This window comes from Cervus canadensis, chromosome 31 (genome assembly GCF_019320065.1).
Source record: "Cervus canadensis isolate Bull #8, Minnesota chromosome 31, ASM1932006v1, whole genome shotgun sequence".
Lineage (NCBI taxonomy): Eukaryota > Metazoa > Chordata > Mammalia > Artiodactyla > Cervidae > Cervus > Cervus canadensis.
The window spans coordinates 1,444,234-1,456,268 of NC_057416.1; the positions used below are offsets into that span (position 1 = coordinate 1,444,234).

At 52.4% G+C, this 12,035-nt stretch overlaps 1 protein-coding gene across 4 annotated transcripts in view; it reads left to right on the top strand.

Annotated features, from left to right (window-relative positions):
• The window catches only part of ARHGEF10 (Rho guanine nucleotide exchange factor 10), a 59,058-nt gene that overhangs the window by 17,030 nt on the left and 29,993 nt on the right, over nucleotides 1–12,035 (top strand). For 3 of the 4 annotated variants that reach the window (XM_043454121.1, XM_043454126.1, XM_043454122.1), the window contains exons 5-10: nucleotides 509–572; nucleotides 2,048–2,124; nucleotides 3,872–3,928; nucleotides 6,151–6,314; nucleotides 8,551–8,667; nucleotides 11,213–11,327. In XM_043454121.1, the coding sequence (XP_043310056.1) occupies nucleotides 509–572; nucleotides 2,048–2,124; nucleotides 3,872–3,928; nucleotides 6,151–6,314; nucleotides 8,551–8,667; nucleotides 11,213–11,327 (594 nt within the window). The remainder of the gene's footprint in view (nucleotides 1–508; nucleotides 573–2,047; nucleotides 2,125–3,871; nucleotides 3,929–6,150; nucleotides 6,315–8,550; nucleotides 8,668–11,212; nucleotides 11,328–12,035) is intronic. The other variant, XM_043454123.1, reaches the window with a different exon arrangement.

Here is a 12,035-nt window from a genome sequence, read left to right on the forward strand (position 1 = left end):
CATGTCCTGACAGCAGGAGCAGCCCCGGGGGATGGTGGCCTCTCAGACGCGCCGTCAGGACAGATGTGTGTGAAGCCTGAGGAAAGTGGTTTTTTCTCCCCAGTTAAGATAGCTGAGGGGAACACGCAGTTTTGGTTATCAAATGTCGCCAGCTTTGGGATTCCTCCCCTGAGAATCTTTCGAGCTTGTCCTGTGGACACATTTTCAAGTAAATAATAACTGCAGCTTCCCGTGGTGTTACTTTTCGATTCTGGCTTGATTCGTTTGGGCACCACTGTGTTTCAGGCTGGTTCATGAGGCCTTTGGGTGTCACTCTTCATCGTCATCCTGTTTGGAGTACGTTTTATCTAAAGGCTGAAGAGCTTAAATCTGTCAGTTGATCAACTTTACAATAAGAGAAACCTCTCACTGATGAGGAAGGAAAGTACAAAACCATTTAGAGGGTAAAAAGCAAGTTCCTAGATGTGTCTTTAAGGTGTGAACAGTGTGAACTTTCCTCTCCTGGCAGAGACACAGGAAGTGGCAGAAGACAGCCAGCTGAATTCCTTGAGTTCTGAGGATCCAGCAAACAGGTATCTTGTTTGTGTTCCACAGGTGTTCTGAGTCCTGGACCTTCCCTGATATGCCGAGCGCTGTGAATCTGAGCTCACTGCCGAGGCCCCTCACCAGGCCCCTCCCCAGACCCCTCCCCACCCTTCCTTCTGTGCCCTCTGCCCTCTCTCCCGGGGACCCCCAGATCAGGTCTTCCTGAACCCCAGGACTCTTTCAGATGTTAATTTTACACTTATGGATAAAGAGAAACTGGGTTCACGACCAGATAGAGCTGGACAATGTGCTTGACCTTGTTAAGTTTCTCGAGAGTCCCAAGGGGAAGAAAGGATTTTTAATTTTGTCTGACCCAGCTTTCATCTGAAATCCTCGAAACTGATTTGATTATGGGCCTTTCTTTCATGCTGCTTGCCTTCACTTGCTGCTTCATCTGCTTGAAATTCCTAGGAAAATCCCTGCCTCCAGGCAAACTCCTACTCACCCTCCAAAACCTAGCTTAAATGTTTCCTTTCATGAAACCGTCCTCCTCTGTGCTTCCAGAGCTGTGTGCACACACCTGCATTGTGATTGATTGCTTTGTGCTCTCACCGTTATCTCCTGTGTCCCTTTCTGCTACCAGACTGAATTCTTCAAACACAAAGACCAGGTTTCATCACGTTCTAGAGCACCTACCACCCAGCATGGCAGCGTGCTCGGGGCATGGTAGGTGTGTTTGCTTTTAAGTGACTCGATTGAGTTATAATTCACATACCATACTACGTTTCACCTATTTAAAGTGGACCATCCTATAGTTTTCAGTATATTGCATCATTTATTGTAAAAGTACAATAAGAATACATACCATAAAGTTTGCCATTTTTAACCATTTTAAAGTGTAAAATCCAGTGGCATTAAATTCATTCACAGAGTCGTACAACCATCACCGCTCTCTGTCTATGCAACATTTTCATCATCCTGCTCAGAAGCCCTGCCCTTCATGCTGTACCCCACGGTGCCCCCTCCCCGCAAGACCTCTGTTCTACATTCTGTCTCTGAACGTGCCTGTCCTGGGTACTCACGTGATCTGAACCGTACAGCACTTGTCCTGTGTCTGGCTCAGTGGCTTGGCATCATGTGTCAAGGGTGATCCATATTGTAGTGTGTGTTGGAATTTCCTTCCTGTTTAAGGCCTGATACCGTTCCATTGTGCGCACATACCACATTTTGTTTATCTCCTCGTCTTCTGGCGGACACTGGTCCCTCCCACCTCCCGGCTGCTGTGCTAACGCTGCTGTGGACGTTGCGTACAGGTGTCTGCCAGGTCCCTGCCCTCACGTCCTCTGGCTGCACGTTCTCTGGCTGCACATCTAGGACCGGAGGCGCTGGGCCACTTGGTAGCCCTGTGTCTAACTTTCTGAGGAAGAGCCAAACTTCTCCACCACAGCTGCACCATTCTCATCCCACCAGACACGTGTGAGGGGCTCTCAACATCCTGATGTTCTTATGTGTGTTCTTTAAGTGAGGATCCAGACCAGAAGGAGGACAGCGCCCTGGCCCGCTGGGTCGCAGATCCGGCCAATACAGCCTGGATGGAGAGTGAGTACCGCCCCAGGGCCGCGGAGCCGGTGTGTGTCCGTCCGGCTCTGCTGCTGCCCTCCTGTCCTGCGTCCATTCTCCTGGAGCACTGACCACCGCTGACTGTGCAGATGCTTCCCCAGGCCCCGCGAAGCCATGGCTTTGTCTCCCATCAGATCATCTCTGCTCTCTGCATCTCAGCAATCCCCTCGTCCTGGCTGATGGATTTGTTCCAGTACTGATCTTGGCTTTTGTCATAACAGTCAGAGATTTGGGGACGGTGGCACTAACAAGCCATTCTTTCTTGTGATCCCCAGTGAGGTGCTTTCTCATGGTACCATTTTGAAGCGAGGTGGTGGGTGGTTAAGCCAGCCCATGGACCAGATGGCATGACACGGCAGACCTTCTATGCCACGTGTGGTGCAGAAAGCAGAACTAATTTTAGCTAGGCTTGTCTTTTTTTTTTTTTTTTGTCTTTTAGTTTTTTTTTTTTTATAGTAATCTTGCCTTTCTAATTAGCCCTTTTACTGCCCACTGGCTCACTAATTTCTGTGTAATTGTCTTATATGATTGACTCACAAGGTAGAACCTTCTTAGCATTCTCCTAATTATTAAATTCTCCCCTAGAATGTTTCATTTCTGTTTTAATTATGATATTGTTGAAACGAGCTCAGCGAACATAGATGCTTCTGTGAGCGGGCTATTAAATCTAGATCATTACAGGATTAAATTATCATCTCACTGTCCTCAAGCAACTTTATTTACAAAGTAAAACCTGTCTGACTTTTTCTCCCGTGAGTTGTTTTCATTAGTGGAATAACTGTTCGAACGTGAGGTCTGTACGCCAGCAGCCACTCACGTGCTCTAATAGGAGTGGAAATACTGTGGTCGCAGTTGAAACATTTTATTTCGGGACAGCAAGCGTCTCTGACCTGGGGTTTGACAGCAACACAAGAATATGCCAGGTCTTGGCCATGCGTTCACCCCGGGAACGTGGGAAGGGACAGTGGCTGCATGTCAGAGGAGAGGGGGGCTGTATTTACCTGGTTTTGTCTCCCGTTGCTTAGTAACCGTCACCTTTGTGGGTTCCAGGATGGAGCGTACTGTAGTTTGGTTGGTCTCCCTGCAGAGCGTGGAGCTCTCACAAATACGCACAGGAGCTTCAAACTCTGCTTTCCTGTGGGACCCTTGAGTCAGGCACATGGAACGTCAGCCATGGAGGATCCCAATTTTTTTAAAAAAAGAAAACACCTTAAACAATTTCCTAGGATACTAATGTTCCATGTAGTACAGCTTGAGAGGTTCTTGTCCTAAATGTTATACATCTTTTTATGTGCACGTGGCTGCCTTTCATCTGCAGTCGCGGGAAATGAGATGACGCTGTTGGCTGATTCCTACTCAGAGTAGCAGTGAAGCTATCCCTTTGTTTCTGAGACTGCACACCATCTTTGTGTGTTTTGCATGTCAGAAAACATTAATTGCAATAACTTAAAAATGTTTATAAAGATGTGTAATTGAACACAAAACAAAAAAGAATACGTTGGCCTGGAGGCCATAAACCTCTTCCCGGAGATATTTCACAGCCCCTCCGTAGAGCTGTCTTCCCTCGGCAGGAAGTGTTCCGGCCTAAGAACAATGCCTGCAGTCTGGTGGGGCCCTGCCAGTTGCCCTCCCGGCTGAAGCCTCGCCGGAGGCCATGGGCCCATGAGTGCAGACTGCTCTCCCTGCGTCTGGGTCAGTTTTAAAGTCTCCTTTCCTTTCCTTCCAGATCCGGAGGAAGCCATTTACGATGACGTGCCAAGAGAAAATTCAGACTCTGAGCCAGGTTTGGTTTTGTCTGAAATTGAGTTTAATGGGCTGTAGCTTACCGGCTTCGTGCTGGATGGAAGTGGGCAGGTGGAGCCCCTAGGCACACAGCCCCTGCGCGTCTGTGGTGTGTTTTGTAAGGTTTCAATGTCTTGTTGATGCTGTGGGGTAGAACGCTGTGTGTGCACACCTGTGCGCGTGTTTACACCCAACCCTGGGGGTTGGATTACCTGAAAGAAGCAGGAGGAGTTAAAGATGTGAAAATAGAATGGAAAGATAAGGCGTGGAGGCCGGGGGGTAGCAGGTGACGCACAGGAGGTCATGGAAGGAGGGATTACTAAGAGTTTTCCGGGATTACAGACGTAAGCTCCCAGATTATGCAAATACAGATTCAAAGCAGGGTCACGTGTGAATGCACGCAGAGGCGCATACAGCTGAGCCGGCCAAGCACAGCCCCACTGCACAGCCCCACCATGACCTTCGTAACTGCAGCGGGGGAGGAGCCGCTGCTACCTGGGAGGAGCTGCAGTTAAGGAAGAACAGCATACTTCTGGACAGGCAGATAATGGTCCCAAACTGCTAAAGAAAACGCAGTGTTCTGACCCAGATTTCCACATCTGGCCAAAGTATTGTCCTTTAAGAGAGACACAGGCAGCATCAGACACAGACTGGGGAGCTTGATCGCCCGTAGAGCCTGGAGGAACAGTCCATGTTGCATTTCATGGGAAAGGGGTGCTGAACCCACAGAAGGGAGCAGAGAGCAGTGACGGGTTAGTGGACCCCTTCTGACCCTCGGAGGGTGTTAGCTCAGAATTGGAGCCCCTGCACCCGGAAAGCTTGATGCCGAACGACCCAGATGAAGGGTCAGGCCTTCACGCCCAGCAAGTAAGCCAAAGCCCATCCTAGCCCTGGAGGTGTGTCTCCAGAGTTCAGGTGTCTTCCAACATTGGCTGTTTCGGTGTCATTTCCCAGGGGACCACGTGAATGACAGAAACCATATGTTTAGAAGGCAGTTGGTGCCATGCAGTGGCCGCCTGGTATTAAAAACTCCTGACAACCTTCCCAGCCTCATAGAGGACATATTCTTAAAATCAACAGCAAACTTCCTATTTAAAAGCATGGACTCATTTATTCATCCCCAAAGTGCTCTAGAGGTGATCAGGTCCCCAGAGCTGCTACAGCCTCAGCTAACAGAGGCTGCCTCCCAAGACCCAGCAGGACGGGAGACCTTCCAGCCTCTTTATAAACAACCCAGTGGGTCTTTAGAGTAAGTGTGCTCCTGGGCAGTTATTAAGTACCTGCTGCAAGCAACATGGGGACTAAGGCTGGTTTCTGTAAAGCCAGGTCTGAAATGCATTTTCGGGGAACTGGTCCTCCCTGGTAGGCCTCCCCCAGCACAGACAAGATGATCTGGGGCCTCAGAAACCAAACACCAGTGGCAGGTGGCCCAGCAGTGCCCCTGCTGAGGTGACGGCCGTTCTGTTCGGCCAGGTGCCCCCTGTGCGGGCAGCGCCTTTGTCACTATCTGGAGGTGTGAACAGATGTGCTTGTCACTAATTTTGAAATGACAGATGTGATAAAGACATTTAAATACAGAAACAGTTTATGGGCTTCCCCAGTTGTTCAGCGGAAAGAATCTGCCTGCAAAGCAGGAGACCCAGATTTGATCCCTAGTTCAGGAAGATTCCTTGGAGGAGGGCATGGCTACCAACTCCATTATTCTTGCCTGGAGGATCCCATGGTTAGAGGATCCTGGTGGGCTGCAGTCCATGGGGTTGCAGAGTCAGACACAACTGAAGTGACTGAGCACGCATGCACGCAACAGGTTGTAGGTTTTATGGGCTAATTTTAGCACAAAAGCAGAATTTACAGTTGTTTGCAATATGCTTCACTTTCGTTCATATTTGATTATCTGTGAACTGTCAATCTGTCTAATCTGTTTATATTCCATATATCTATCTAAAGAATTTTTTCCTTCATCAAGAGTTCTCTGTGGGCAAGAAATCATTTGGTATAATCGTGGTGGGTTCTCATAGACCAGTGGTCCTCTGGATGTGGATGGGCCTAGGGTCTGTCAGAGCTTTGTTGCCCCCACCCATCACTGCCAGGGGTCTCCCCCCGAAGCCCCAGCACTTCTCCTCCAAGCTCCCCAGCCCTCAGCGACGCTCTCACACGGCAGACACACACAGAGCAGCCAGGAGCTCTGCGTTTTAAATCGTCATTTGGCGTTTTTGCACTCAGATGAAATGATTTATGACGACGTGGAGAACGGAGATGAAGGCGGCCACAGCTCTCTGGAGTACGGGTGGAGCTCCAGCGAGTTCGAGAGCTACGAGGAGCAGAGCGACTCTGAGAGCAGGAGTGGGGTCCCCCGCTCCTTCCTGCGCGGCGACCACAGGAAGCAGGCAGGTGTCCCGCTGCGTGCCGGGGGACAGCGTGCTCACACGCGCGTGTGGCCGGGGCCGGACGGGGTCGCCTCGTTCACGCAGTCTTTACATGATTGTTTTTTAAGATGTTGATGTGCGGTTTGAGGAAAGCACTTGATGTTAGCAAAAGAGAGGAGGCCCCTTACTTCATACAGTACAGTCCTGGCAGGATGGGAAAATGAAATTTACATAAACGGAGCCCCTCAACAGGCCCCGAGCGAGCTCCCTGTCCCGAGTATTCAGGAAGTAAGGAGGCATTCCCTGGCCATCTGTGCCAGTGCCCGGCCGGCTGCGTGGAGAGCCGGGCTGGCGCGCACGGCGCAGCCCGCTGTCCTTTACGGGATGTTATGATCCTCGGCCTTCGGAGCACAAACAGGAAGGAGTAAAAATAGATGGTGTTACAGGGGATGTTATAGGACAAAGGCCCCACCCCGCTGGGCACTCTCCTCCCTCGGCGGGACAGTTCTGAGACCAGGGTCCGTTGAAGGAGTGGATTCCGGGCTGATGCCAGGGCCAGCGGGTGTAGGTGGGGACCGGAGCACCGCTCATGGAGGGGCCTGGTGGCCGGTGGTGACTGGCCACCCCCACTACTCGTGTCATTGGCTGTCTGGGCTGTTGGTGAAAGAGGGCTTTGTACAGCTGTCCACGGTCACGCCCAAGGGTGCTCCGTGTTCTGTGTGAGGTTGACGTGCAGGCCACACGTGATCAGAGGCTGCGGCTAGTGCCTCATCACCCAGTCGATAAATCACCATGAGTCACGGCAGCCTGAGCCCCTGTGACCAAGCTGGTGGGCGCCTGGCATGGCCTCCATGTATGTGTGGCTTACAGGTCACTTCGGGCACTTGGGGTTCACATATTCTGTAATCTCATCCTGAAACTTAAGAAGGCTCTATCAACTGCTGGTGGTCAACCCAACTACCTGATCCTTATTTATGTATGTATTTTTTGGCCACATGGCTTGTAGAATCTTAGTTCCCCGACCAGGGGTCAGGCCCACGCCCCCTGCATTGGAAGCGTGCTGTCTTAACTGCTGGAGCACCAGGGATGTCCCCCAACTACTCAGTATTATTAACAAGCTTTTCCAGGAACCTGGCTCTCGTCTGTCACCAGAGTTATTACAGCAGAGACTTAACCAGGGAGTGAAGTTACAACTGTAGTTTTAATTGCATCTGGTGACTAAGGTGACACTTGGCTTGTTCTAGCCGAGCCCAACATTCCAAATTTAAATGGAGATTTTCAGTATGGTGCTGGAGCCTGATTTCAGCAGGATGGAACACCCAGTGGGGGCCTTGGAGAGCGGTTAAGACACTCCTAAATTTCGTCTTCAGTGGGCCAGGGGGGTTAGTGCAAATTGGCTTGGTCCATCGATGGCCCGTGAGCTGTGGGCACGATTTCTGGGCAGAAAGTCTGCCCTCCTGGCTGTCCAGGCGGACCTGTGCTCCCAAATGCACCACAGTAACATGCCGGAGGGGGCTGGGCGGCCGTGAGCGCAGAGCCCCCACAAGGGCCAGCGGGCAGTGTCCTGGGACAGGACAGGGGATGCTGTAACAAGTCCCTAGTTCCCTAGTTTACAGAGTCATGTTTCAAAAACTGCCAAAGAAGACTCATCTCCCAGGCTTAGACTGGATCAGAAATTGCCCAGATGCCCTTGTCTGGGGAACATGGGACACGCTGACTAAGGCGCAGGCCTTGGGTTGCACATTGGAGACATCTGTGATGATGTGAGCACAGTTTTGAGACCTCACCCCATCCCGGGGGGCCGCAGAGGAAGTCACGTCAGTGTGGAGACTTAGACGTTTATGTGGCTGTCTCCAAACCATGCCCTCTTAGTCAGTGTTGGACTCAAGTTTCTTCTGCTTTGGTGCTGACATAAAGGAATAATTTTACATGTATTTCTACATTTTGGGTCATTTTAATTTCACTAAAATGTAAACGCATGCTGCTGCCCAGATTTTTCTGTGCGTTTACTTGCTCTAATTCAGCACAGAGGAGTCTCCAGCCTGGCTCACCTGGAGTCTGCCCTCTGCTGACATGTTTGACTCACTCCTGTGTTTATTTCCCGAGAGCCGGAGGGCTAGGACGGGGGGCCCGGGGCAGGAGGACATTGGTGTGTGAACGTCACCCACCAGACGCGGCTGAAGCCCTCTCAACGTAAGATGGCCTGAAAGCGCGGGAAGAGCGTGTTGTGAAAAGCTTGTGTCTCTTTGTGCTGTAGCTCTCCCATGACCTAACCCGCTTAAAGGAGCACTATGAGAGAAAGATGAGAGAGTTGATGGCAAACACGGTGGGCGCGGTAGAGATTCAGCAGCTAAAGCACAAACATGAACTGAAGGTGTGTGGTTCCCGCTGGAAATGCTTCTGCAGAAGCAGACTGTTGTTCAGTGAGCAAGCTCAGACCTGAGCTGCGGCGGTTCTCACGGTGCGGTCCAGGGAACCTCAGGGCCACCCAGGCAGTGGACGGCTCCTGTCATTTCCGGGACGTCCTTTGCCTCTGTCCTTCCTGGCTTGTGACCCACACCCGCTGGGACGCGGGATCCTCTGACTCCACGCCAGACTCGAGGCAGGTTCCCCTGTGTGCAAACCAGTGCACGTTTTCTGTTGTTTCGGAAAACATAGTAATTTATCACAAAATGTTCCTAGCTAAGGTAAAGTTAAATAGTTTTGTTGTTTATAAAATAAATATTTAAAAAATATTCAACATTTTTTCTCAATTTCAACTCCTTAGACAATACAGACAAATGCACCAGGTAAGCCGAAGCCCTCGGGGCTGCTCGGTGACTTTGTGAGCGTGAAGGGCTCCTGAGACCGCAGCGCTGAGAACTGCTGGCTTGAATGTCGTGGCGTCTGCTGTCTGAGATGGTTTTTAAAAGAGCACTGTCAAGTAACTTCACTTCAACTGGATTTGCCGTCCTTCTGATGTTTGTCATTTGTTTAGGTGTTGAAGGACATGTGCCCGAGGCAGGTGTTCATTCAGAAACATCCCTGTAAATGCCACTGCTGTGCTCCACGATTTCCAACTCGGGAGTGAAGCCCCCGGAATCATAGCATCTCCTTCGGCTGGGCGTCAGGCTGGTCCCTGGGCAGGAAACAGGTGGCGGCCCTGGGGATAGTCGGAGGCCGGTGGGGGTTTCTGGGAAGCGCAGGGCAGTGTGTGAGGGAAACTGGCTCAGCAAAGAGATGGACACCCCCAGGAAAGGACCGTGGGAAGTGCCGTGAGCGGCAGAGTGGGACGAGTTGTCCAGGGCGGCCACGTGCCCCTCCTGTGCAGGTGAGCGGGGCCCGGTGTGTGGCTGGTGGCCGTGGGGCCCCGGTCCGCCGTTCCCTCTCCATGGACCTCGGCACCTGTGTGGCTTCACTGGGAGGGAGCGTGGACGGAGCCGGGCTGCAGGCCATGTCTGGCAGAAGGAGGGGGGATCTGGGGAGACTGGGGAAGGAGCTAAGGGGAGGCGCCCGGCAGCTGAGCAGTCGGGTGCTCCGGCAGGATGCGGGCACCGTGGAGAAGGGGGTGGCCGGCCGCTGTCCACGGTGGTCTCTGGACACGGCCAGGTTTGGTTGAAGGGGTGCAGGAGCAGAAGCAGAAGTGGCTTGGCCGTGTTTGACCTGGCGAAGGTGGGTGGTGGTGGGTACAGGACACGGGGGTGGGGTTGGCCAGACAGCGTGACCCGGGCTTGGTTTCCGTCGAGTCGGGTGGGAGGCCAGGCGCACATCCGAGGCGCAGGGACAGAGGGGCATTGCAGGGTCACTTTGGGCTGCAGTTACGCACGTCCGGCACCAGACTGGCGGCCCTGCGAGTGGGTAACCCGCAGGGGCGTGGCTCTTGCATCTGGGATGCACACTTGGGCTGATGCTGGGTCAGCTGAGCCTCAGCCCCCAAGAGTCCCTCGGCCGGCGGCACTTTGCACAAATGCACAACCAGGCAGTGGCCCTGGAGGCCTGGCGCTGGGAGGCCCCGGCCACAGCCGCAGGGGTGAGCAGCAGGTGTTGAACACCCGCCGCCCGCCGGGGAAGGATCACAGGAGGACTGTAGAGGCACCGTGGATGGACTGAAGGGGTGTTGGTGTGTGTCGTAAGAGGCATCTGGATTTTCTCTAAATGATCAATCACTTGGTGCCGGATGGCCAGTACCGCCAAGGTTAGCTTCTAAAGGACGAGAAAAGTGGATAAAACGCAAGGCACATGGCTGGGGGCTTCGGGCACTGGTGGCGAGTCTAAGTACTATGCCAGGACCTGCCCCCGGGAACCAGGGTGAGCATGCTCCCCTGTGGTGGGCGGTGGTCTTCCTGACTCTGTAGTCTCCACAGAGGAGTGGCTCTGCTGGTCCTTCCTGCGGGCTGGCCGTCTCTCTGTTCACATCCTGGCAGGTATTCCCGCCGGTGCAGTGGGTCCTGGGAGTGGTCAGTATGAAGAGCCTGTGAGCCGCCAGGCCAGCCTCCAGAGTGAGCGGCCGGGCCGGGCGGGGGTCTCCAGCTGGCGGCTCCCCTGTCTCCTGCGAGCTGCCCTTTAATCTCGGGCAGTCCCCCTGACGTCCATGCCCTCGGTTTCTCCACACCCAGGCTTCTCCAGAGCTCTTGGCAAGTGTTTGTAAGAAAAACGAAGGTCAACTTTCAAACACAGAAGGACACACTTTAAAACCTATGCTAAGAAAGGGCTCTTTTTTTAAGTCTCGTATTCATTTTTTTAAAAACCAGTGAAACCAAAACAGCCCCAAACCACCTCCCCATCCTCCACACACAACAGCCAGCTCTCCCAGATCAAAAAGCCAATTTCAGATGATGTTTCAAGACCAGACTACTTGACAGTATTCTTTTAAAATGGATTAAGAGCAGCAAGGAGTTTTCACCGAGCCGCCTCCCTTACCCAGCCCCCCTTCCCTGCAGATGCAGAAGCTGGTGAGGGCCGCGAGAGAGGGCACCAAAGACGGGCTGGAGAAGACAAAGGCCGCCGTGAAGCGGGGCCGCTCCTTCATCAGGACCAAATCCTTCGTCTCTGCCGGTGCGTTTCCTCGCTGGGTCCCCTCCAGGCGGGCGCGGGGTGGGGGACTCTCCCCCCGCGGCAGGAAGTGGGGGCACTCTCCCAGGTGGTAGATTTTGCCACCCCCCCCAACCGGCTTCTCCCGGCAGTTGGGTGATGGGGGTCCTTCGCTGTCGCTCCCGGAGCCCCTGGGTTCTCAGCATGGTCGTTCATCATAGAACATGATCGCAGGGATGCGTTCACTGTGCTGGGGCCCCTGGGCGTGTTTCCTGCCCCTTCTGGATTGCGGTGGAGCAGAGAGGATCAGGATCCTGTGTGCTGGCTTTTTAAAGCTCCTCTGACAGTTTTCTGTGCAACTGGGCTTATGTACCTTTGAATTAGATAATCTCAATATTACCTAAAAATTCCTGTGCCTTTATGGTTTCTAGCCGTTCTGTGGATTCTTTAGATTACTTAGCTGCATCTAAGTTCTTAGAAATGAATTTAGTTTTGGTCTAAAAAAGATTTTTTTTATGAAGTTTTGTTAAAGTATAAAGGAGATAGAGAAAGCTTCTGACATAGACATCAGAAGGGGGCAGAAAGGATACCCTGGTCTAAAATTTTGGATCTGGGGGGAGTTGTGCTTTTTCAGAGTTCTAATGAGAAAGGCAGAAAGGAGGTTACTGAGTCTCCCTTCGTTTTTATCTGACTGTGGAGTGTTGGTTCTGAGTGACTCAGAACTGCCTTTAT